The sequence below is a fragment of the Ambystoma mexicanum genome, chromosome 5p (genome assembly GCF_040938575.1).
Source record: "Ambystoma mexicanum isolate Mex_15411 chromosome 5p, UKY_AmexF1_1, whole genome shotgun sequence".
NCBI lineage: Eukaryota > Metazoa > Chordata > Amphibia > Caudata > Ambystomatidae > Ambystoma > Ambystoma mexicanum.
Window position 1 is genome coordinate 30302784 of NC_090930.1, and position 27089 is coordinate 30329872.

The 27089-nt window shown below is 46.9% G+C and overlaps 1 protein-coding gene across 5 annotated transcripts in view; it reads left to right on the forward strand.

The window, feature by feature from the left end:
* ZMYM3 (zinc finger MYM-type containing 3) overlaps nucleotides 1–27089 on the forward strand; it is a 1331158-nt gene that overhangs the window by 1046371 nt on the left and 257698 nt on the right. For all 5 annotated transcript variants that reach the window (XM_069612373.1, XM_069612372.1, XM_069612371.1 and 2 more), the window contains one exon: nucleotides 20889–21040. In XM_069612373.1, the coding sequence (XP_069468474.1) occupies nucleotides 20889–21040 (152 nt within the window). The remainder of the gene's footprint in view (nucleotides 1–20888; nucleotides 21041–27089) is intronic.

The following is a 27089-nucleotide window of genomic DNA, read 5'->3' on the forward strand; positions in this document are numbered from 1 at the left end:
TCAAAACCCTCAACCTTCACGCTTGGCTTCTGAAAGGCTGAGGTACAAGGATTGGGACCTCCCTGATGATGTTATGGAGGTGTTGCTTTCGGCAAGGAGGCCAGCAACAAAGTCTTTATACCGCTGCCGTTGGAACAGATTTTGCAGCTGGTGTAGAGAACAGAATATCGACCCTTTTTCATGTGGTACACCAATGATTTTGTCCTTCCTACTATATTTGGCAAATTCAGGCCTTCAAGTTGGCACCATTAAGGGCTATCTCGCAGCGCTATCCATCTTTAAGCGTACTGCGGAAGAACCATCCTATTTCAAATTACCCTTGGTAATACAGTTTCTAAAAGGGTTAACCAATGTTTATCCCCCAAGACCATTCCAAGTTCCCCTATGGGATTTAAACTTAGTACTAACTTTCCTGATGGGCACACCTTTCGAACCTCTCCATTCTTGTTCGTTAAGATTCCTTACCTTTAAAACTGTTTTATTAATAGCACTTACATCTGCTAGAAGGGTGAGCGAATTACAAGCTCTTTCTTGTAAACCCCCTCACACAATATTTCACAAAGACAAAGTTGTCCTGCAAGTGAAGCCTAATTTCCTCCCAAGGGTGGTTTCTGAATTCCATATCACTCAGAAGATTACCCTACCATCTTTCTATCCTCCTCCTCACCCGGGGAAAGAGGAAGAGAGGTTACACAGGCTAGACCCTAGGAGGGCTTTAAGTTTTTACATCAGTAGGCTAGCCAGGATAAGACAGGCAGACCAGCTGTTTGTAGGTTACGCAGGTCACAAGCTGGGGTTACCAATAACTAAGCAGACCATTTCCAGATGGATCATTCTAGCCATTCTGGAATGTTATAAACTGGCAGGGAAAGAGCCCCCTCAAAACCTTAGGGCTCATTCGACCAGAGGTATTGCAGCTTCATCGGCCCTCAAAAGAGGCGTGCCGGTTAAAGACATCTGTGCGGCCGCTACATGGTCGTCCGTCCATACCTTTACACGTTTTTACAATTTGGATTCCTCCTCCAGTCAAGAGACTAGGTTTGGAAGGGCTGTACTGCATTCTATTCATCAATAGAAGACAGCGTGAAGTCAGTACTCCCTCCTCCGATAATAGAATACTGCTATGGGAGCCTATCTAAGATGAGGAATACGTCGGAGGACACAATCCCTTCGAAGAACAAGTTACTTCTTACCTTGTAACGTTCTTTCGACGGGATGTTCCTCCGACGTATTCCTCATCGACCCTCCCATCCATCCCCGCAGTTCTACTTCCCTTGTTGTTGCAGCTTACGCTCCTTCAGGGTGATTAGTTTAGTCCAGAAAGTATTATTGTGGGCTACAAAACGGAACTGAGCAACGGACGCTGCGCGCGGCCTTTATAGGCAGGATGACGTTGATACGGCGGCTGTCGAGGGACATCGACTCGGAGGACGTTGACGCGCAGCGCCCTCTAGAGAGAAAACATTTTCCGAGGCCAGCAGAGCTGGAAGGAGATATCTAAGATGAGGAATACGTCGGAGGAACATCCCGTCGAAAGAACGTTGCAAGGTAAGAAGTAACTTGTTCGTCTCACCTACAAGGCCTTAAACGACCTAGCCCCTCTGTACCTCTCCAACAAATTCACTTTAAAATCTACATCCAGAACCACCAGATCTTGCAACTCACTATGCCTGTTAGTGCCCAGATTTTCCTTAAAAAGAACAGGAGGCGCCAGCTTCACTGTGCTAGCCTCCCAACTCTGGAACACCCTACCACTCAAAATTAAAACCACTGAGTCCTTCCCAATCTTTAGGAAACTCGTTATCGGCTGGTTACTGAACAAAGAGTAACATTTTACCCTCTTCTCTAAGCCCCAACAGCTGTAACCATACCTGTATTATATGTAAATTACTGTACTATGTAAAACTCTTCTTGTAATTTGAGATACTCTGTAACTGTAAATGCTTTTTGTAATTTGATGTACTCTGTAACTGTAAATGCTTATCTTATGCCTGTAACCGATTCCTTAAGCGCCCTTCTACCCACGGGTCTGGAGCGCTCTACAAATAAACTAAACAAACAATAAAGACTCTTTTCGTGCTAAATCACACAAGCGATTTTGTCATTGGGAGGAAGTTTCTGCCTCTTTATCCAGAAGGGATTTTACTTTGGTTGCATAACGCTCCAGTGTCCCAAGTTTAGCTTGGCCATCGCAATCAAAGTTCCCTGATCTCTGTGTCATTAATGGCCTCTCATAACTCTGTAAATGGGGTCAGGGAAATAGAGAGGGAAGCCAAGATGGTTCTTTGCAGCTCAGATACATCCATATTTATTAGTGGAGGTAAACCTACCCCGCTATGGTTGCCACAAGCGGACTCATCCTGGCTTGAGTCAGAAGAATTTGTCGAATCATTCTCAGCCGGGTTTCAGGGTATTATCTTATCGGGGGACTTGTGACCCAGTTGCGCTGGCGGGAATTGTAGGAAAGACCAGATCGATGTTTTCCCATTGGTCACCTTCGTCGATTTCCGCATGACACCCGCTCTGGGGCTCACTCGTCTCCAAGTGTAGAGGAGGATTTGAGGTCAGTTCTTCAGATGACATGTTGGCCTCAATTTCTAAGAGCCTATTCTGGATGGATGCTAGGCTTCTCTTTTTCCTAGAGATTTTTTCTGTTAATTCTGAGAGATCTCTGGCCAATTGGGCGGCGATTTCCGAGTTCTTGCGCAAATATTGTGGGCCCAGCTTCTCCCCCACGCTCTCCCTAATCACACTTGCAGGCCCTTCTGCCTGCTTTCTAGGGGTGATCAGTACTGGGGGGCAAACTGGTCTACATGCCTGATCCTTGTTCCCTTATCACTTACAAGTTCAATGATCAAACATCTCCCCACTATCTCGGTAGGGCCAGAGCCTCCTTCCCATTCCCCGTCCTCGGCGCTTGGCTCCACCACTTGTGGTTCTCTCCCAGGACCCTATTGAAAACAGTCACATTTTTAGTTCCCAAGTTCAGGGGAGTAGAGTCGATACATACCTCTGGGGGCGAGATTAATCAAGCAGAGGTTGACTTTCTTGCTTTTGCCACCAGCTTTCCATGATTGTGAACGGCATTTTCCAGGTCAATCGGATTGAGTTTGGACCTCGACCCTAATAGCCCTCTGTTACGACTATCCAGGTTACCTGGCCATCCCCTGGAAAGACCAGGCAATTCCCCATCGTTCATTTCACCTAGGATGTCCCACGCGGATCCAGTAGCTTGAGCCAGTTGTCGTGTTTTCATTCCCAATTTCTGATCCTCATTATTTTGACTTGCATCACAGTTTAAATTCGCTTTGCTTACAAAGGAAGCTCACACTACCGAGTTCCAGCCGTACTCCACTATTGCAAGAGGAGTTTTCATATTCGAGCAAGATGGCTCTGAAGACAGTGGGGTTAGGGGGGCTTGGTTCAGCTGAAGGCTACTCAGTAACAGTGTACCCCGCCAATTCAGAGCTGCCCCGTTGCACAGATCAAAGGGCAGAGCCCTGCAATCTCCCGGAGGCTTGCGGCTTTAACATAGCACAAGGTGGGGGGTGATTGTGGTAGAGGCAGCCTTACGGCCGCAGAGCAAGCCAAATCCCCTCGTCTCTCCCAACCCTGTGCAGTACTTAGTTATTTCAGTGCGGTATAAGCACCCCCAACTTACCTCATTCATCGCAATGTTTTGTGCTTGGTGGTGAAGATCTTTGCTAGTCATTGCCGCTGCCTGTCCCCGCTAACTGCCTCCACTTATCACCGCTTTGCGTGGTGGGAGTGGTTTTCGCTGATCAGGAGGGGGGTGGAGCACTTCTGCCACAGCAATTTTAAAGTGATGGTATCCTTTCTTTCACTCCCCCTCGCAGCAATTGCAAGTTCAATGCGATTAATCAAAGCAAAACACACAGAGCAGAGAGCAGAATAACACACTAACTGCTCCCACTTTTCACCACTTCATCACAATAAATGTTATACTGACCTCACCTCTGGGTGCTGGAAAATGCGAAACATATGAATGAATTCTCCAGCATGGGGTCTGGCATAGTTTCACATGCTCATGAATATTCCCTGTCATCAGGCCGGGACTCCTCAGTAAAAGAAAAAACAGTTTCACCTTCGATTACAAACTATCTCCTATAAACCAATCACTGAGCTCATGGTCATACTTCCCCAGCCAATGACTGCCCTCTCCCTAAGCCCCTCCTAAGGCAGCAATCTTAAAGTTTTTACCCCACGTCCAAGTGTTGGGAGTCCTCGTGTTTTGCTCTTGGAGCTTTCTCAGTTTTTCGCGTTTTTTTGCTAGGAAAATCCTATTTTCGTTCAATCGAGCCAATTTGCGCTATTGTTTCTTCATCCGACTAACAATGATTCATTTCTTGCATCTTATATCGCCCCTCAAGGGTGGGATCATAGTGTTTCTTCCAGAAGGCCATCAGGCCTATACCGCACGCCAGACCATGTCTGAGGAGGACGACGCAGCCTCCCTCTTCAAGCTCTGCACCAGCTGCGGTTTGTGGAATGCATTCCCAGTGCCTTTGTCTTCACCCAAAGCACAAGGAGCAGGATTGCGAGATCTGTCGTGGCTTTACCAAGCACACTATGAAGGATCTGCACATCAGACTAGCGGAATGGGTCAAAGCCAAGGCCCCTACCCCGTGTGGCTGGAACAGAGTAAGGCTTGTCCCTGTGAACCAGTCAGAGCAGGCTTCAAAGTCCTTTTGAGGGGTGCTCAATCCGTGGGGGCCCCAAGACCAGGCCAAGCACCACAAGGCCAGATTTGCCAGGGACGCCGCGCAAGCAGGTCCCGCGTCAGCCAGGGTCCGCTCATCTCCAGCGGCCTCAGTCTCCAGCCATCGCTCCAGTTTTTCGTCAAAGAGAATGTCAGCTACCCCGGGGAAGCTGCGGGAGAAAACAAGGTGTCTGACCTGCCTGTGATCGGCCTCATCTATCGAGCTATTGGTGGCTACCCTTTCAAAGGCAAAAGGGGCTGACCTAGTCCAGGGTACCCCTACGTCGGCCAGGTTGGAGGATGTAGTCACGGCCGGAGAGGGCGGCGGCAACATAAGCACTGGGCCCAGCGACCCTACTCCCCAGGCACCTCCCAGAGATCTTTTGCATGACATTGGGCCTCATTACGAGTCCGGCGGTAAAACCGCCTGGTTACCGCCGGACTCGTATTACCATTCCGCCTCCGTGACTCCCGGAAATACCAGGGCATTACGACCCTGGTGTCTTGGATATCCTGGAGGTGGAATGGTGTAAATCCCCATTCCCATTAAGTCCCATTGGACTCAATGGGAAAGTGGAAACACCGGCACCATCTCGTGATGGTGCTGGTGTTTCCACGTCCGCCTGCAGGCGGGAGGTGTTCAACGCGCCAGGTCAGACCTGGCGGGAAGATCACCTCCCGCCTGCAGGACTCTGGATCGGGCGGTCCGGAATTAACAGTGGCGGCGGGTTTACCGCCACTGTTAATTCCGGACCGCCTGACATGTAATGAGGCCCATTCTCTCAATCCCCCACATGCTGGTGTCGGCGGTACAGAAGAGGATGCCAAAGGCACTACCGGCAACGACACCGTTGACACCGGGGCCACCACCGCCGAAGAAAAGGAAGAGGCAACCTACGCCTCTGCTCCAGCCGCCAGTGCCCTACCTAGAGATACGGGGACGGACACAGCAACGACGGACAGCAGCTTCTCTCCGCCTCCAAGGGCTTCTCCCCTGGACAAAGTGGGTTCCTTCCACTCCATGGTCACCCTGCGCTTAGCAAATCTTCGAGCTCATGCCGGAGGAGACAAACACTGGGGGCTTCCTTTATCAATACTGGGAGGCGAAAAGGAAGACCGTTCTGGCAGTACCCCTCCTGGAGGACGTCTGGGATGAGGGTCTGGCACTACTGAAAAACCCTGCCCCAGTGAAAAGGGACGGACTAGAAAAGAAATACTGTGTGCCGGAGTCTACACCCAAGTGTCTGTGCTCGCAGCCGTCACCGGACTCTGTTGTCTCGGCGGCTACGTGGAAGAAATCATCCAACGCATCGTCCTCAGCCTCCGTTCGCCCGAACAGCGATTGGAAGAAGTTGGACGCCCTAGATAGAAAAGTCATCTACTCAGCGGCGACTTTGGTCAAGGCTGCGAACACTTTAGCTATCCCGGCCAGGTACGACCGTTAGTTATGGTACAAGGTGGCCTGATACTGGATTTCCTCCCTGAGGACAAACAGGTTGAAGTGATTGAGATCCTTCAGGTGGGCGAGGTGACGTCAGACCACATAATCACCTTAGCCCTGGACATTGTGGACACAGGTTTCCACCAGATGGGAAATGGGGTTTGCCTCGGTCGTCGTGGCTGGCTGAAGGCCACCAACTTTAGGCAAGAGGTTCATGCCGTTCGACTGAGATAATCTCTTCGAAAAAAAGGCCTTCGATGAATTTCTTCAGGCCAACAAGACCGACGGACACGCCGTACCCTGGGCACGCTGCAACAACACTGTCCGTCCTTTCGTTCCTCAGGAGGGAAGTCAGGCAGATCTTCGGACGAGGAAGCCTACATGGGTCAATCAAAGGCCTTCGGAAGTGACTGCTGTTGTCAAGGCTCCCAAGGTGGCACGCCGGTGTCCAAGCAGGACTGAACGTGCCAAGACGTCGAGCCCCCACTCCTGCATCCCGGTGAGAGGGTGGCGAACTTAGTCAGTGTTTTGGGAAAACATTTCCACCGATCAATGGGTGCTGGGCGCTCTAGCCCACGGACACATTTTGGAGTTTCAGCAAAAGTGTCCGCTGCTTTCACTGATGGCCCGGCAGGAACACATCCCTCGGCTTCTGCTGGAGGTTCGGGACATGTTAAAATAAAAAATAAATAAAAATAAAATAAAAAAAGGGTGGTGATGGAGGTGGTTCCGAAGCGACTCCAGGGCTCTGGAGTTTACTCCAGATACTTCTTAGTAAGAAAGAAGACTGGGGGCTGGAGGCCTATTCTTGAACTACGACTCAAGTACATAAAGTCCCAAAAATTCAGGATGCAGATTGGCCAACTGGAGGATGGCGACTTCCTGTAGTCATTCGATCTAGGGGGCGCTTACTTCCACGTCCCCATTCGCGAAAAACATTGCAAGTTCCTGCGTTTCGTCATGCAGGGTAAACACTATGGTGTTTAGTCAAGCTTGTATGCAGTACCCTTTGGGTGCACAACAACCCTGACCACATTCCAATAGGAACCCAACCTTTGGTATACGTCTGTACTACACAGGTTGATAGCGTGTTGTGCAGCCAGGCTTATCTCAAGAGGAGCCAATGTAGGGGCCAATGTGAGCTGTAAGGGAGTTACACAAATTCACAGTGACAAGTATGAAATAAACTCTTACACACAAGGTTTCTTGAATAAACCATTATCAGTCAGAGTAAGCCTTCTTCAGAAGGGAGCAATATAAAGCAACACACACTCCAAAAATACACACTTAAATAATAATTTAGCATTTATATAGCGCTACAAACCCTCAGGTATCTGAGCACTGCTTATTATTACCCACGCTGTGTGGTGCTTTGTGGTAAGATTCTAAATCAGTAAGTACCCTTTTGGGATGACCCACAGACACAACCTACACCCTCAGGTGACTTCAGTAGCTAGGGTGCTGGGGACATTAATATATCACTGTTGCATTTAGAATGGCTTAGGAATGAGTCCAAGGAAAAGGTTATTAGACCACACAAGGTCAAATATTCTTAAGCAGGCCAATGCTTTCAGATCCCCCAATAAGAGTTATTCAATGTAACAGTCTAAGCCAAAGTCAATGGGAAAAAGTCTATATGAGCTGAAGCACTTCTTTGCAGGTAAGGAAGAAAAGTTTTTGCACAATATTTCAGAAGTCTTTGAAGAAAAAAGAATGTAGGGCCACAAGCTGTTAGACGTGTTAGGGGTAGAAGATGCAAGCAACTCTACAACAAGGGATAAGTTCTCTCACAATTTACTGTACCTTTTGGATTGAATAAAAAGTGCAGCAGATGACTTCTGTTCCTGTGCAGCTCTGCAGATCTCACTGTTCCTAGGCTGCAGTCATGGGGACAAGAGGGAGGACTTCTGGGGACACCTGCAGTGCAATGGGACGGTCGCCGCTCGCAACAGTCAATCTACAAACAAGTGGCTGTTCAGTGTTTCAGTTCCTCCCGTCTAGCGCAGATAGCAACACCACGGTTTCTGCCTGTCTAGGTGGACTTTCCTTGCTTCTGTGGTCCCGCACTCTGTTGAGGGGGGGGGTCTCAGGCTCGGTCAGTCCTGCTTCCTGGGAGGCCAGAGGATTTTCCTCGAGCTATTGGCCAGCTTAAAAGCAACGCCCACAAACTGGTGTTCCTCTCCCTGGCTATTTGGTTTCCAGCAGCAACTCTGTGGAAATTGAACCAGCTCAGAGGATGTCTAGGTGGCTTACTTTGGAGTTGATTGGTCCCACCAACTCAAAGGGAAAAGTTGTCCTTGTTGGAGCTTCTCTGTCGATTCGAATTTGGAGTTTCAGCACAGCAGCAGGGCTTCACCGGGCAAACAAAACGGTCCAGAAGTTGCAGCAGGCGTCCTCTTAAAGTTCTTCTTTGGATTCATTCGTCTAGTGGTCGACTGTCTTCCAAGCCAAAATTCCTTGCCTTTTTCTCCAGCATGGGGTCTGGCATGGATTCACAGGCTCATGCATATTCCCCATAGTCAGGCTTCTGACCTGTCTTTCTCCTAACAACCAATCGCTGGTCTCTGGCTCATACTCACCTCCCCCTCCCCTCCCCCCATCCAATGACTGCCCTCTACTTAAGCCCCTCCTCTGGCAGCCATCTTCAGATTTTTACCACACGTTCAAGTGTTGGGAGTCCTTGTACTTTAGCTCTCGAACTTTTACTGCGTGTTGCTTTTTTCCAAAGAGTTTACTCTTTATTTTTCGGTCAAATCGAGCCTCAACGAGGTGGATGTAGAGAGCGACAGTGGAGCTGACTAAGAACGGCAGATCGATGAGGAACCGGACACCACGCCGCTGCCGGCGCTCCCGTCGCAACCGATGCCGACACAGGCAGGATGACATTTTGCTGCCACTGCAGATCCTGTGCACCGAGATAAGGACGAGGATACCCTTGTCTCCGGTGGACGATCCAGCGGCGTCTGGACAGTCGGGGAGTCCACCACCCAAGTGTACGAGAGTCCATCCTCCCCCACCCTTCCATCCTTCACCTCCATCCCCCTCCCCCCACAGAAGGATGAGACGGAGACAGCAACAACGGGGACGGATGACGGGGGTGACAACGGGACAGATCTTCCATCACCCCCTCCACAGGCTTCCCCGACAAAATTGGCTCCTTTCACGCCATGATCACCAGGGCATCAGAGCTTTTCCAGCTATGCCCCGAAGAGCAGGAGGAGGAGTTCATCTACCAACGACGGGAGGCCAAGCGGAAGACCGTCCTCTCAGTCCCGTTACTGGACGACATCTGGAATGGACTGTCCCTTCTGAAGAACCTGTCCACGGCTCCTGCGAAGAGGGGCCGGTACGAAAAGCACCAGGTCCCAGACTCTGTGCCTATGTGCCTCAGGGCACAGCAGTCCCCGGATTTGGTGGTCTCTGTGGCAGCCAAGAAGTCTGCAGGGGCGACAGCATCAACTTCTGCGTCTCCACCGGACAACGAGGGGAAGAAGCTGGCCGCCATGTGACTGGCTATCTTGTCTGCAACGACGACCATCAAGGCGTCCCTCGCGATTGTGGCCCGCTACTACAGGGAGCTGTGGTTTAAGATCTCTCCCCTCCTGGACTTCCTCCCAGATGACAAGAGGCCAGAAGCCCTTGAAATCCTGCAGGAAGGCGAGGTGGCTTCGGACCACGCCATCACGGTGGCCACGGACATCGTCGACACTGGGTTTGGCCAGATGGACAACAGCGTTTGCCTTCGTCGGCACGGTTGGCTCAGGGCCACCGACTTCAGTCAGGACATGCAGACCAAGGTACTGAACAAGCCCTTTGACGGGAACAACCTGTTCGGCAAGGCAGTGGACGAGTCGCTGCAGGCCATCAAGGCGGACACCGAGATGGCCCGGGCCTTGGGCTCTCTCCATCAGCTACGGCCGTCCTTTGGCAACTCTGGAGGCACCCTGAGACTTGCCACCAATGGATTCGGTGGCATCTCCTCGTACCGCCAGGCGGCCTGCTCTTTGTCGCAGGAAGCCTACAGAGGCTGCAACAAGGCCGGTGAACACCGTCCTCATTGCCAAGGTGGCAAGGCCTCGGTGATACAAGACTGAACCGGCCGTGACGTCGGGCCCCACCCGAGCACCTCAGTGGGAGGCCAGCTGGCGAACTTAGTCGGCATGTGGAAGTCCATCTCCACCGACCCTTGGGTGCTGGATGCCCTGGCCCAGGGGCACACTCTGGAGTTCCTAAAGAAGTGTCCCCATTTTACACCAGTTGCCAGGAAGGAAAACCACATTCCACAGCTGCTCATGGAGGTACGAGCAATGCTAAAGAAGGGCGCCATAGAACACGTCCCAAAGAGGCTCTGGAGTATACTCGCAGTACTTTCTCGTCCGAAAGAAGACCGGTGGCTGGCGGCCCATACTAGACCTCTGCCGCCTCAACAAATTCAGAAAATCCCAGAAGTTGCAGATAGTCACCCTCCAGCATGTGCTGTGACAACTGGAGGAAGGCGACTTCCTGTCGCTGCTGGACTTGAGGATGCCTACTTCGACATCCCCATACACAAAGGACATCGAAAGTTTCAAGGGCGGCACTATCAGTTCAAGGCACTGCACTTCGGTTTGAAGTTGGTGCCAAGGGTCTTCACCAAGTGCCTGGCCCCGGAGGTGGCGCGGCTGTGCCTGCAGGGGATCCACGTCTGCCCCTATCTGGACGATTGGCTCATCCGAGCGAAATCAAGAGAACTTGCCGTTTGACCACACAGCGAGGACCGTCCGCCTGCTCACTATTCCTGGGAGCCAGACGGCTGGTGTCAGTCGGAGGAGAGGATGAAGGCCATCCTGGGCAAGGTACAGTGGCTGACCACGGAGGTGGCCAGGGTGAGGTCCATCAAGGCCCTGTTCGGCATGATGTCGTCATGCATCTGCCTCGTGCAACTGTGCAGGGTGTGGATGCGGCCGCTGCAGGAGTTACTCGATGCTCGTTGGGTACAAGTGACGGGAAGTTTTGAAGACGAGATCTCCCTCAACGAGACTTTCCAGCAGGCGATGCGTGTGGGTGCCCCACCACCGGATCCCGCGGCGGGCATGGACGTCCAGAACCCAGCGCATCAGGAAAACGATGACGGATGCTGCCTTGGAGGGATGGGGCACGCACACCAGCGATCTCGACGCAAGAGGCATTTGGCTCCCGGAGGAGAGGTCTCTACACATCAACGTCCTGGTAAAAAATAAATCAGAAACAGATTGTAAACTTATACTGTTTGAACAGACAGTGATTTATAAATGCCAAAGTCATACCATTGGCCTCAGTGAGGAAATAGACTGGCAACACACGCAGAAATAAGGTGGCAAATGTGGGACATGCAATACTGTGCTTTTCAAGTCTAATTTGATGTCTTGCTCAAGAATATTTTTAGCCACTTGGAATAAATGTGTTAATATGAAGGTACAGATTGTTCAGTATATTTCAGCAGAAATTGTCTCTTAATAAAAAGTGTATTCGGTGTCTGAAAAGAGCTTGGTTCTTTTTTTGGACCAATTGTATCATCCATTGATTATGTACTGTAGTGCAAGATATTTTATGTGGTTTTATTTTATTTTTTCAGAAAAATTATTTTTAGGAGGTTCTCCAACATGGAATCCAGTGCCGACTCTATTTTGAGTTTCTGTCCCTGCATGATTTTTCCGCACATGATAGTCTTGTTTCCATGTCCATGCCCCTGCTGTGGCCGTGAACTAGGGTGTCATACGTTCCTTCCATAATCCGCTTTAATAATCTTAATAGTTTATATGCGGGTGACTATCTCACGAGGGACATAATGAGCACGTAATAGTTGTATTTGGCATGATGTTTTTTACGAGTACAATTGCGGCCGTGCAGTCCGCTTTCTATTTCTATGAAGAAGACGTTAGTCCGTTGTTTATGTTGACCTCAATACGGGCTTCTTTGAATCTCCCGCGCTCAGTATGATCAGGATGCTGGGAGTAACATCGCGGGACGGGTCTGGTCAGTGCATCGGAGCGCTTACATATTGAAATATCTATCCATTTACAAGGTAATTTCATGATAGATGCAGAAAATTAGGATGCAAGATGACCAGTAATTAGATGTGTTTACAGACTAAATTGTGGTGTTTCACTTCTACCATCATTATCATCATCATTATTAAGGTTGTTCATTTTGAAAGAACGTTGGCAACGTGGGAGAGAATCACAATTAGGACCGTGGAAAGGACCATGATGGGTTATCTTGCGGTTTTAGATCTACCGCATAGGAGGTACTTTGACATCAGTGGCGATATACATGGTGAAGGTTTTGGCCTCAACTAGCACTGTAGTACTTGTGGATATGCATGATGTAATCATTTGGCACGTAGTTACTATATTTTGATAAGCACAAGATGGTGCTGAATATGGTGAAAATAGCGGCAAGGTGATGGGACGATATCTTTTAAGTGCTGTGTGTGTGCACCAAAATGTTTGACACACCACTATGGCTTGTGTTTCTTTGCAGCATTGACCAGGATCCGGGTTATTAAAGAACCATTAAAAGATTTTCAAGGGCTTCATTATAGAAGTCTGATGTTACTCGAGTGTGTATTTGCACACCAGCACTATGAACATCCTATTTAGGAGGTATGTAGTTTTTTGTAGCGTTTGGGCGGCATGGTTGACGGCAACCGTTGTACCTCAACCAGTGCATTGCAACAAGGGTACTGGTGTCTAGCTATGTATGTGGAGCTGTTTGACTTACATGTTTGGATGGTGGTGATCTGTAGTGACAGTCCCCCCTTTGTTTTCTTTGTCGGCTTTAGAAGCACTATTTGAAATATTTTTGTGTGCCCCTGGATTGCATGGTGGAGAATAAGAAAATGGAGTTCTTCCCCTGAAGAAAGTTCATGCATTCAGCGCAATGAGGAACTGAAACATGTCGGGATTGTTTTGCCTGAGCTAATAACACTGTGTTGAATTGTCAAAATCATTCTTTGTATGTTTTTGTACTGTGTTGTATTTTTATAGGAATATATGTGTGTGGAACTAGCGATTTGTACTGTATTTACATCTACCTTGTGGTGTTGTATCATTTTAGGAAAAATTTGTTTTAAGAACTTTTTAAAAATATTTTGTGAAACTTTATTAAAATAAACTGTTTTGATACTGTGGAAAATTATTAGGTGCTAAGTCTATTTTTTCAAGACCAGTTGTACAGGTAGGGACTTTCACACCATACTGGATGTATAGATCACCATTGTTTTTAGAAATGTGATTTCTGTCTCCTTTATATGATAAAATGTGTGGTTGCCCCCTGACCGTGAGAGAGAGGGAGTATTCCATAAGGGGTACGATATACCTTTAATAAGGTAGATAAAAAACATTAATACCTTAAGCGTCCCTTTTTGTTTCCAGTCGTCTGATTCATTTGCCCACAGGTCTCCAAAACGAGTGGATTTCCAATCCACTGCATACTTCCCTGGATTGATTGTGTCATTTTAGGGCAATTACCTTACTACTTGGCTTCCACGCCTCGGGCACCCGCTGCACCGCTGAACAGCCAAACTGCCCTTCACTTCAAGCTCACTTCTGGTGCGCATGCGACGTGCTAGCAGAAAGTTTGGATGCAGTTGGAAGCAGGAGATCTAGGTAGAGGAAAGATGTTTTACTTGAGGGGCAAGTCCACAAAAGATTACACAGAGTAATTGAGTTAAAGTCACAAGAACACAAATCCAGTAGGTTTACTTGGAATTTATTTCCGTAAAAGTTTCACCGCGTGGCGAGGCAACAGTGCTTCCTCCTCCGCATACAGCATTATGGACACACGAGAGACACAGCAGAGTCTCCAGCCAAATAGCCCTTCACTTCGGGCTCACTTCTGTTACGCGCGTGTTGTACTAGTAGAAGGCGGCAGTTGGAAGCAGGAGGCAGGAGATTTGGAATTTGTTTCTGTGAAAGTTGCGCCGTGTGGCGAGGCAACAGTGCTTCCTTATGGACACATGAGGGATACGGCAGAGACAAGGCATATGTATCCAGACCAGAACTAGGAGCTTTGCTTTTAGCATCTGATCAAGAGGAGGGGGAGAGTTAACCTATACCTGACCTTCTCAGGGGACAGCCTTTAGATGGAAATATAGGAATTAATCTCTCTTCTGATCTGACTCTGAACCAACAGAAGGAGTGTAAAGTTCTGTTAAATCAGTTTGCCTCCCTGTTTTCACTTGTCACCAGGCTTGACCCCTTGGGGCCAGCATGATACTCACTGGTGACTGTTTACCTGTTAGGCAAGATTTTATGCAGTACCCGTTGGGGGAGCTACAATAACCCTGACCTCCTGGCAATAGGGACCCAACCTTTGGTAGAAGTCTGAACTACACAGGTTGGAAGTGTGGCTGAGCAGCCAGGCTTATCTCAAGAGGGGTCAATGTGAGCAGTAATGTTGTGACAGTGTTTCACAGGACAGTTATTCAAATAAACTCTTACACTCAAGGTTTCTTCATAAGACAATTATTCATTTATCACAGTCAGTTGCATAAGCCTTCTTCCGAAGGGAGCAATATCTGTAACACTTATAATACACTTTAAACACACGGTTTGTCTAAATCAGATGATACCCAATGGGGATGGCACACAGACCCCTTCTACACCCTCAGGTGACTTAAATAGCTAGGACACTGTGGACATTGATTTATCACTGGTACATTTAGAGCAATTCTAAATGTGGTGCAAAAGCTAGATGGGGAATAAAACGAAGGTTAACAAATAATTCACAAACAGGTAAGTACTTTTAAACACCTTCCAATGTCAATTACGTTCAACCCATTCCTGAGGAAAAGATAATGCACAGAGTCAAAGGGGAGAAGAGTCTCTCGGGGAGCCAGGACAGCCAATGTTAATTGCACAATGTCTTGGGGAGCTGAAGATCTTCTTTGCAGGTAGGTAAAAAGTCTTGCACAATGTTTTTAGAAATGTTTGTAGAAAATAGAACACTTGAAGATGGGAAAGGCTGGGAACACCCTATCAGCTTCATCAGTAGGAAACGGAAGGAACCCAAGACAAGGTGGGCAACCATAGAACATGAATGTTTTGCCATTGTGTGGTCTCTGAAGAAGTTTAGACCATACTGGTATGGATCTACTTTCGTAATTCAAACAGACCACCAACCCTTGAGATAGTTAGCAGAGAATCCTAAATTGTTCAGATGGTCAATCAGCCTGCAGGGGTTTGATTTCACCATAAAACACAGGTCAGGGTGTAATCACCAAAATGCTGATGGTCTTTCCAGAATGTCTGACCGACTGGAGTAAGGAGATTCATCCAGGGGTGGATTAAATCCTCCTGTCACTTACTCTGGAGGGGACGAGTGTTGGGGAGAATTCTCAGAAATGTGCTAATTCCCTTCTACCTTAGAGACCCCCAGCTCTTTTTGCTGGACTTGAGGACTTTTAATCTCTAACCTGGAGAGAGTGAGACCCTTTTCCCACTCTCATGTATTTTTCTTTAATCTGAACACTGTTTCTTTTGACTTTAATGAAATCTGTAGGCATCATCTTAACATTGCCACACGGCACCTTCAGTGCAGTTGCACAGGGAAGTCTTAGATTTCCCAAAGGTTTAACTACCTTCTCTTGGTGAAACTATTGTTTTCAAGAGCACTGAAGTGAGATTGACTTTTGTTAGGCAGAGTTTGTATGCAGTACCCTTTGGGACGACTACACACAACTAAGACTACAGGTGTAATCAAAACCAACGTTTGGTATAAGGCTGTACTACACAGTTTTTGGTAGCAGAGCTGAGCAGCCAGGCTTCTCTCAAGAGGGAATGTGAACTGCAGTGATGTTACACAGAGGTCTACAATCACAAGTATTCAAATAAACTCTTACACTCAAGGTTTCTTGGTAAAACACTTAATAATTTATTTCACAGTCCGTTATAAAACATTCACTAAATGGGGCAATCTATATCGCACACAAATATACTTCAGTACTTTACACTATCAGGTTCTGAGACATTTAAACTACTTTGAAGGAGGAGCAAAAAGGCATTCAGAGCATTTGAAGCAGGAGCAAAAAGGCATAGGTTAATAAAAGGAAGGTTACAAGTATTCTTAAACAGTGCAAATGTTTTGAGTTCACCAGAGGAGTTGATACAATGCAATAGGTTAGGCTAAAGTCTTGTATAGGATAAAACGGTTCTGGTTGTTAAATGGAAAAGTCTTTGCCAAAGTTCTTAGAAATAGTTCGTAAAAGAAAGAATCAGATGTTTGGTCACAAGCTGACTAGGCCTACAAGTTGCAAAGGTTTCATACACTTTTGCAGTGAGAGGTTAGTTCCCTTGGTCGGGTTTTCACAGTACCTAACAAGGAAGAAAAATATGCAGTTGAAGACTTCTGTTCTTGGCAGTTCCTAGAGATTTCGCTGTTCCTGAGCCTCAGTCGTGGGGACAAGAGGGAGGACATCGGGGGAACTCCTGCACTGCACCGGGACTGGTCACAAAAGCTGGCAACTGGCAAATCTTCAATTCCGGTAGCTGTAGACAAGCACACAACCTGGTGTTCCCTCTCCCTGGTTATTCGGTTTCCTGCAGCACACTGAGGAAAACACAACCAGCTCCGAGAATGGTGTCCAGGTGGCTTAGTGTCGAGTTGATTGGTCCCACCAACTCAAAGGGAGACAGCGTCGTTGTGAGGGCTTCTCTGTCGAGGTGAACTTGGCGATTCGGATCCTGCAGCAGGGCTTCACCGGGCAAACCAACAGTCCAGGAGTTTCAGCAGCTGTCCTCTTCAAGCTCTTCTTCGGTTCTTTCATTCCAGTGGTTGACTCTGCCTTCCAAGCCAAAGGACTTGCCTTTTATCCAGTTTCCTTCCATTCATTCCAGCCTAGTTGTCAGTCACCCAGCAGGGTGGCTGTCCTTGCCAGACAGTCAGCCAATCACGCCAGAGTGTATTTTGGTCTCCTAGGAGACTAAGCACAGGGAGTTTCGGGCACCTCCCTCACTTCCTGCCCCCACCAGACACCCTGGAGCCAGAGGCGGTCTTCAGTCCTGAAGCCCGTCAAAGGCGATGGCACAAAGGGACCTTTCCAAAAAGTAATGGTGAAAAAAGACCGGGACCTGTTTAAACAAAGGGGGCTCAGATGCCATCTTGAAAAACATGGCTCCTGCAGTTTAATGCTACCGGTGTTCACGGTCGGAAAAATCATGGTTGTTCAGTGTAAAACCACGATCACCAGCCATTTCGAGAGGAAAGGGGTAGCATTTGACTGCTACATGAGTTTCTAGTCACGGGATACTAGGTAACCCCTCCAGCACTCTATTGTAAGATGGGGTGTGCTGGGTCTAGGATTTTGAAAAGACTAGTAAAGTCAATTTCACTTTACTTTCTCTGGGAAACAGTAGTTTATACCAGAGAAGGTATTTAAACCCTGGGACTGCCTAAAAGTCTTCCATGTGTCACTGCACTGAGGGTGCCGTGTGACACAAATGAAAAGATGATGCCTATGGAGCTGTCTAACCAAAGAAATAAACACAGAATTAAAAAGTTCAAAGTCCCAAAGTTTAGCAAAAGAGCTTGAGAGCTCTAAGGTGGGAGGAATTGACACATTTATGAGAATTCTCCCTAACAACTTTGCTTACATTTTGTCACTTTCTAGACCCAGCACAAACTATCTTACCATAGAGTGCTGGTGGAGTTACTTAGTATCCGTCTTAGCTTTGTCTAGTTTCTCATGTAACATTTTTGTTACCCTTTCTACAATCAATAGGTTGTGGCAGTGGTTTACTTTTTACTACCAATGCGTGTGGTTACGGTGGTCTGCAAGTGCAGCCCCAGTAAAGCACCCCATGGGTGCCCATTTTGTCAAAATGGCCCCAGTGTTCTTTTTTTGCCATTTCTTGTTGGAAAGGTCCTTCTGGATATTTACGTGGCGCGCCAAACCTGGTTTGCTCCCTTTGTTTGTTTTGTCTTCGGCGGGATTCACAAGTGAAGCCCGCCTCCTATCTCCAGCGTGTCTAGCAGGGGCAGGAAGTGAGGGAGGTTCCTGAAACTTCATGTGCTTAATCCTCTTGGTTATAGGAATGCACCCAAAGGTGATTGGCCGGCTGGTTGGCTGTCCTTGGCGGACAGCCACCCTACTGTGTTATTGACAGCTAGGCTGGAATGAATGGGAGAAACATGCATAAAAGGTGAGGCTTTTTGCTTGGAAGGCAGTCGACCACTGGAGCGAAGGAATTTGAAGAAACACTTGGAAGAGACGCCTGCTGCAACTCCTGGACCATTTGTTTGCCCGGTGAAGCCCTGCTGCTGTGTTGAAATTCTGAATTCACCCTGACTAGAGAAGCCCTGCAAGGACGACTCTTCCCTTTCGGGTTGGTGGGACCAATCAACCCCAAAGTAAAATCGTTTGGACATCCTCTCGGAGCTGGCTGTACTTCTGCTGCTGCTGGAATCGAAATGCCAAGGAGAAGAACACCAAACAGAGTGCATTGCTTTTAAATTGGCCAAGAGCTCCAGGAAGATCTTTCGGACTTCAGGAAGCAGTACTGATTGAGCCTGAGCCATCCGAGTGCTTGACATCAGATGCCAGGAAAGCCCATCTCTACATCCAAGAGTCTGCAGTGGTGCTATTTGCTGTGACGCGAGGAGCTGAAAACTCAGTGCCGTTGAATTGAAGTTTACCCATTGCTGCCACCGACCATCCATTCGTGTTGCAGGAGTCCCCCAGACATCCTCCCTCCTGTCCCCACGACTGAGGCCCAGGAACAAAGGATCTGCAGACCTACACAGGAAAAGTGCAGCTGCATCCAGTTTCTTCTTCATACCAAAGGTTCTGTAAACCTAAGAGGACTTATCTCTTGTTGTTTAGCCTTGCTAGCTCTCAGTTGAGACTTGTCTTTGTTGCTTGCAACTTTGTTCTTTACAAGCCTCCCAGCTTGTGGCCCTTCAAGTGATCTTTATTTCAACAAACTCTTTTGAAAACTTTGCAAGAATTTTACTTACCTACCAGAAGATGTTTCAGCCCCCCTAGACTTTGCTCAACTAACTTTGGCGGGCCTGGCTCCCTGAAAGACTCTTCCACCTCTGACTCTGTGCCTTACCTTTCCCCCAGGAAAGGGTTAATTTACTTAGCAGTGGAGGGTTGCAGAAAGTACTTACTAGTTTATTAAGTATGTTAACCTCTGTTTTATTCCTGTATCTAACCTTTGCACCAAATTCAGTATTGCTCTAAATGTACCAGTGATAAATCAATGTCCAGTGTTCTAGCTATTTGTCACCTGAGGGGGGGGGTGTGTGTGTGTGTGTGTGTGTGTGTGTGTGTGTGTGTGTGTGTGTGTGTGTGTGTGTGTGTGTGTGTGTGTGTGTGACACATCCCAATGGGTAGCATCTGTTTTAGAGAAACTAAAAGCATGTTTTGAAGTATATTTAAGTGTTAAATGTGATTTGCTCCCTTCTGAAGAAGACTTATATAACCGACTGTCAAATTAATTAATAAATCTTTAATCAAGACACCTTGAGAGTAAATGTTTGTTTGGATAACTGTCACTGAAACTCTGTTACAACCTTACTGCTCACATTGACCCCTCTTGAGATGAGCCTGGCTGCTCAGTCACTCTACCAACTTGTGTAGTACATGCTTATACCAAAGGTTGGGTTAACTATTGCCAAGAGGACAAGGCTGGTGCAGTCTTCTACAGGGTACTGCATACACGCTTGCCTAACTGTTTCCAATTCTGAACAAAGACGCTTATTCTGGATTCCACATTGCAAACTGTATGTGCTGCTATAATCCTCTTCAATGACTTTTCAGCTCCTCATCTTTACCCATATGGATTGAGTGGAGAAATCCCTGCAAAACCCTCGGCCAATTATATTGCAGCTTTATTATAAAGACATTGTGAGTCCCAGTTAAGTGGGTTTGTTATAGAGCCCTGTGTGTCCCTTCACAGTGCCTATCCTAGTGGTTTGCCTAGGCTGCTACGCTATTTCACTGCTTGGAGAGGCATGATGATCGTTTGAAACGGTATTGGGTCAAAAAATAGTTTGCAAAAAAAACTAATTAGCAAAAGATGATTTAGAAAGACTGTTGTCTAAATCAAACTGTTAGCCCCTGCGACGCACACCAGTGCCCGCAGGGGCTGACTGGCACAGCGAGACACAAAAGAGGAGCTGCGTGAGTGTGCCTGAGAAAAAGCATGGTTGGGAAGGGTGGGGGAAACTAAAGTGTTTGTGTGTGTATGTGGTGGGGTGAGGGGGTGGCAATGAGGAAATGGGTGCTCAGGGTGTGGAAACCCCGAATCTTTAGAAAAAGGAAAAAAAAACTCTGCAGGTTTTATTTGACCTGCTATTGGTTTGCTTTATTACCTTTAGAATAATTGACTTGTGCTCTGGTTTTTCCTTTGAATTGGGGAGTGCATGCTTGCGGAGAAACTGGCAGTAATATTGCACCAGGTGTTGGTCTGCCTCTTGGTTTAATCAATCTAATTTTGTAGACTGGGTCACACACAGGATGTTTCAGCAATGGCATTGCAGACTGCAAGTTCAGCTCCATTGTTACTTAAGCACCAGTATTATTAGTCATTACTTAATCCTTATCCGGATCTGCCAGATTCTGAATTTACCACTCTTGAAGATGGATTCTGTGCCGTGTCCCATTGATGGCTCCATGGTCCTAACCGTGCAGGTCATGTTGGTTTTCAGTTCCCTGCGTGACATTTCACTGACAAATTATGATCATTCCTTTTCTCTCTACAGCTAAACCCATTCGGATTAAGGATGACCTCTTGACTTGCACGGCCACCGAGCTCAATTATGGCCTGGTACACTTTGTGAAAGAAGCCACTCGGCCAAATGGAGAGCGCTATGAACCAGACAGTATTTTCTACCTCCTCCTTGGGATCCAGCAGGTAAGATGCCAGAATACAATTTGAGTCAGAGGGAAGCTTGCATTCTACTTGTTAAATGCCTCAAGTGGATGTGTCTTGAAGTCTTCTGTCGAGTTAGTCATGTGGCATAGCTGGAAATCATTGTGTGTGCTGCAGCTGTACGTGCATCCAGCAAAATTATGGCTGGGGCTGCTTTTGACGTCCTAGTGCGAGTTTCTGCAGTCCCTTTTTAGGAAACCCATGCAGTTTTTGCTTTTATCCCTAGTTGATTGTTGGATCTCTGACCTCTTTTTGTGGACAGGGAATTCAGCTGAACTCCCCATGCCATGGCAACACTTTTTCAGTATATTGTCCTGGCTACCTTGGAAGGCTATCCATGCATTCCCAAGGGAGATTATATCAGTCCACATTCATTTTGGGGAGTGGCCTAGTGTCAGCTGTGATTTAATTTGGGTTCCACCCAGGAGTGCATATTGCAGTTGTAGCCCAATGTAACCTTTTGGTATCCATTGGGGTTATTTGTGTTCTTTTTTTTTTTAAACTGGTAAACGGGGAAGACAATGAGAGGTCAGCCAAACCCAATCATGTTTTGTGGTAGAGAGCGTCAAGGCTTGGTCTCGGAAAGGGGTGGGAGTGGTCTAGGGCTACAGGTTTACACAGTGGAATATGAATCATCCATATTAGTCAGGTAAGTATATATAAATATAATCAAGTATTACTTATAAAAAAAGTCCAAACCTAAGATGGTTTGGTGGCTTGTTCCCGAATTTCACCAGTTCGGATGCACTTCTTCCGGTGAGTTTTTATAGAGATTTTCAGTGCTAGTGGTTGTCATGTTAAGGATCTATACTTAATACGGAGTTACAAAAGTCAGTTAGGTTCACGTAAGTACTCAACTCACTCCTATCCAGTAGGTTAGTTCTAGGGAAGGATCCTTCACCCAGGTTCCACTGCCAAAGGTCAGGTAAGAGTGAGTTTAGGGCCAGGATTTCTCTCCCAATCTAACTATGATGAATCCTGTGGAGTCCTCACAAAATCCATGCCTAAAGTCTCCTGCCAGGTGGCCAGAGGAAGGCAGCCGCTACCTGATCCTAACCCTGGGGCGGTGGTATTAGCCAGGTGGGTCCCCTGGGAGGAGAAGGCCCCCAAGGAAACAGGATGGTTCTGTTAGGAGAGACTATATCTTCTTCAATAGGAGAGAATTCCATGATGCCAAAATATCTAATGGCCGGTTGTCCGATATTGGGTAAGATTTTTATAGAAATGGTAAATCTTCCTGACCTGGGTCAACCCCAGAACTTTCTGCTTTACTAGTGTGATATTTTTCCTTAATACCTCTGTGTGGGAACCTTGTTCCACACCCACAGAATAGTTTACTCTTTTTGTGGGTGTCAGTTTTTTGACTCTCCATAGTGTCTTTTTAAAGTTATCCTCTAATTCTTTTTGGCAAGAAGTGCCTGTTGTTTCTGGGGTGCCCTAGGGGCTCCCCTTTTAAACTTTCTCTGGCTAACCTTGAGAGAACTGCAGTTCCCAATGGTAGAAAGGATCTTTGGATCCCTTTTTACATTTTATTTTGTGAAACCAGCACACCCCCACCTTATGTGGAGGAGATGCAATGTATCGACTTTCACACCTAAACTGTAACAATTCTGTTACAGGTACAAGCTTGCCTTCAATGGCGGGTGGCAGTGAGACCTTTTATTAATTTGGCGCAGCTTTACGGCGGGCTGTGTTCACAGCTGCAGTAAAGACTCCAAAGGATGCTCATTTTACCAAAATGGCCCAATCTTATTTTTTTGCCATTTTTGCATTTCTTGTCCTTTCTTGTTCCTTCGCCTGACATCCAGGGTGGGAAATTCATTTGTGTGATTTTTATCTTCGGTGGGAGTCCCCTTGACTCCCCACCCAGGCTCCTATCTGTGAGGGCAGGAAGCGAGGGAGGAGTCCAAAACTCTGCAGCCCTTTGTCTTCCTCCTTGCCTGAATGGGGACAAATCCCAGTGAGAGGGCTGGCTGTCCTGATGGGACAACCAGACTGCCCCTTGTTGTAAAATGCAGGGCGAGAATGCACAAGTTGTGCTGTAGTTCCTGTTAAATACTGTGAACCTGGAAGCTGAAGGCAAGTCGACCACTGAAACCGAAGAGGATGATGAATGAAAAGTGGCTAAGACGATGTCCAGCAACCGGGAGAGCCTGCTGTGTATCCTGAGCCTGATGTAGCCCTTCCTTCGAGTCAACCTGGGGACTTCTGAAAACTATTACCCTGACCCAGAGTCTGGTTAGATCCACTAGACTCAAAGACCTGCATTTCGAGCCATTCCATGGTTTGCTGAAACCTTGCAACGCTGCAATACCCTAATACCCTGGGACCTCGAGCCACTGTGCGATGCACGCTATTCCGAATTCAGAATCTCTCTGAAATTTTGTGGGCATCCTGGTGTTTCTCCAGACACACAAATAGTCTGAAAAGTCCCCTCAACAGAGTGTTGGACCTTTTGTAACCACGAGAATTCAACCGCGATTTATAGTCTTCTTCTGTGCTCCTTGAAAAGGCACCAAATGCTCAACCGCATTCGGCCGCTAGGAAACCGTTGCCTAGAGCCTTCTCCATTGATCCCTGCTGCGAAGTTCCTTCTGAGGTCTTGTTTTCAGTCACCACGACAAGGAATCCACTGACCGGGTATTTGGCTGCCGATCCTGAAGTAGTCCTGCTGCAAAATATTTTTCTGAGGTACTGTGTTGGCTTGAATATGTACTTACCTTAAGTCTGTTAGGATTTCTGTGTAGCTGTGGGGTGTTTTCTGTGATTGGCGAGGCCTCTCAACCAGTGCACCCAGTCCCACTGCTAGAATCCTGCTAGTGTGTCTTCTGTGAAGCCCCTTGAACCTCTACTAACTCAGAAGTAAAGTACTCACCTGTTTTCCCAACCTTCCTTACGAAATGACTTTTTTAAAAATTTGTTTTTAATTGTACAAACAATTTTTACAAAATGAGAAGCCACTTTTCTGCTGAAGTAGAGTGAGGCAAGAAAAGACAGTCGCCGTTTCAAGGCTATCGAGGAGGATGAGTAGATATTCAACCCACTTGCTCCTCCAATCCCAACTGTCCAAAGCCCACCACGGCGATAACCCAGCAGGTTTTCTCCCCGCTCATTAGGCGTGCCTACCAATCGCCCTCACTGTAAACGTGAAGGTCCCTGAAGAAGTGGCCTAGCCAGGTGTCTTTTCTTCGCCAGACCCAAACATTCCAGAAGTGGATGCCTTCTCGATTCTACATGGGTAGGAGGGCAAAATCTGCATTTATTCGATGAAACCTTCCCTCTGACTGCTAAGATTTCATTAGTGTTGACTAAGTTCAGTCTAATCGGCAAAAATGCTTGCCGTGTTCGTTGGTCGGGGGATTTCAGCAAGTACGGAGCCACCTTGTTTAATTTTTTTAGGATTCCATGTAAGATCAGCGAGCAGTTTGCATTGATCAGCTGAGTCACTGGTCTCAATCCGATTGATTTCCAGAAGTTTTGTGCTAATCAGTGTGGGATTTTATAGCAGGTCCTCTTCCGTACTTCCAATTTCTCTCACAGATGGTTTCGAGGCCTCCACGCATGTAACATCCCATTTTCCTAATTTTCCGTTGATTTTCAGAATGTGTTTTGCTGATGGATCTCTTTTCTAAATAGCATCAAGGAGTTTCGCTCCACCAGGACTTTTATTGAACTTAGGCTTAGTTCTCTCCTTATCGCCACTGTGGGAGTTGAATTTGGCAGATTTAGGACTTTGCGCCAGAAACGGCCTTCCCGTTTTGGCCATAGGTATGATGGCAGCCCTGGCATTGCTTTTACGCCGTAAATCAAAGTTGCCACAACTTTTGCCTTATAATAGTTCACAATCGGGAGGATTGAGAAACACCAACGTTTGATTAATCGTTTTCGACTGGCTGATCAGGGCATTAAGTTTATTGAACCGGTGTTCCTGCATCTGGAGTTCAACCCAGCTGTTCAATATAATTCCTAGGTATTTGAAGTTTGCTGAAGGAACACAACTTGAAAAGGTAACAGACAGCTTGATGTTCTTTTTTGTGTTTCCTCCTTTTTCAAAAGACATTACTTTTGTTTTTGATTTATTTAGTTCTAATTTGTTCTTTTCCAAGTAAACGAGAAGGTTGTTCAACTGCCTCTGCAGGCCGACTTGTGTTTGATCTATTAAGATAATGTCGTCGGCGTAGATCAGTCTTGACATTTTCTCGTTACCCAGTGTTGGAGGAAAGGATCTAATCCCAAGTCCAAGTGTCCATGAAGTCCGACGTATATAGGATGTAAAGCGCGGGAGCCAAGGGGCAACACTGTTTGACACCCCGGGCAGTGGGAATTTCTCGTGTTAAGTCTCTTGCTCTATTGAGTCTCACCTGTATTGATGTATCAGTATACAAAGCTCTTATAGGACCCATGATTGTATTTGGACAGTTTTGCTTTTCCATCTTGTCCCACAGGATTTCCCGGTCTACCCAGTCAAAGGCTTGCACTAAATCTATAAATATTAAATGCATTTGTGGTTTCCCATCCTTTACTTTCGCTTTCAATGCACTTAATAATAGGATGTTAATTGTTGTACCTAGTCCTCTCACGAAGCCTGTTTGTAATGGGTCGAAATGTTTTGATTGTTATCCAGCCTTGCAGGTTTTCCAGGGCAATTGATCCAAAGATTTTCCCTATTGTATCGAGCAAAGCGATCGGTCGATACTGGCGCGGGTCCGCTTTATCACCTGTTTTGAAGATTGGCACAATGTGTGCCCTTCTCAATGAAGTTGGAATGCTACTGGTCTTTACTGTTTCCTTAAAGATTGTGCTAATAAGGGGGGCCCAGGACTCCAGATGCTTTTTCAGTTCAAGGTTCGTAATTCCATCGTGAACCGTGGCCCGCGAGTTGTTGAGTTGTCTTATCCTTGATTCTATTAACTCAATTGCCCATGTGATCTTCCATGTCCCTTCTTTTTTGGCGTTGATAACTGTGGTGTCTTTGGATTTATACAGTTGCTTAAAGTGGGTCGCCCACGTTTGTTGCCTCCCACTGGGATCACCTCTTGTTGCTTTAATCAATGACCAGAAATCTCTAGATCTTTTTCTGGACAGTGCTCGCAGCATGTCTTCAGAGTCTTTTTGGTATAGGGTGTACCTGTTCTTTCGTACCCATGCTCTGTAGCTTTGCACTTCCTGCTCCAATTTCTCCTTAATCAATGGATCACACGTCTTTTTGGCTTGCCTTTTAAGCATTCTAACTGTTCGTCATTTTTGCCACTAATAATGTGCTTTCGTTGGTTCGGTCTCAATCCCTTTTTTCTTGATTTAAACATTTCTAACAAGGAATGTTAGTCCAAGTCTGTTGTTTGAGGATGAGTGGCCTTTTTCACCTGAATTTGGTAGTTTTGGGTTAGATTTTGTATGGCCTTTTCATTTAGACGAAGTTGAGTGTTAGCATTATGCAATTCCAGGTCTGACATTTGTTCCGACAGCTTCTGGGTAGTTTTCCACCTTGTTTGCAACAAATTATGGTTGCTGTTTTGCATTTTTAAGACTTCGAAATTATCGATAATTAGCAGCAACTCCCGTGAAACGAGCGCTTGGTCGATCGTTATCCCTTGACCATTTCATTCCCGAGATGGGACTGTGGGGTGTTGGTGCTGTCTTGTAGTGTGGAGGTTATGAAGGTCCAATGCCTCCATTAATTGTTGCCATTTTATTTCTCTTTTGTAGGAGGGTAAAGCTTTTGTGCTTGCTTTCAATGGGTAATCCTTATCTTCAAGTAGTGCATTCAAGTTACCAGTAACGATGTGGTCAATTTTTTGAGTTAGGATTGAATCTTCCAAGATGTTCCTTGTTGATTGGATGAAGACTTCGTCGTTGATTGCAGCAGGATTCCAGTAGGAATTGATTATCAAAATCAAAAGGGTTGTTTCCTGGTTTCCTTCTGTATTACATTTTGACCCTTCAATCAGGGCTGCTTGGGTCAGGGCTGTCGATGTCAATATTGATTTCAGAGATAGCCCACTGCCAGAGCGGATGGCAATCAGTAGGCCAG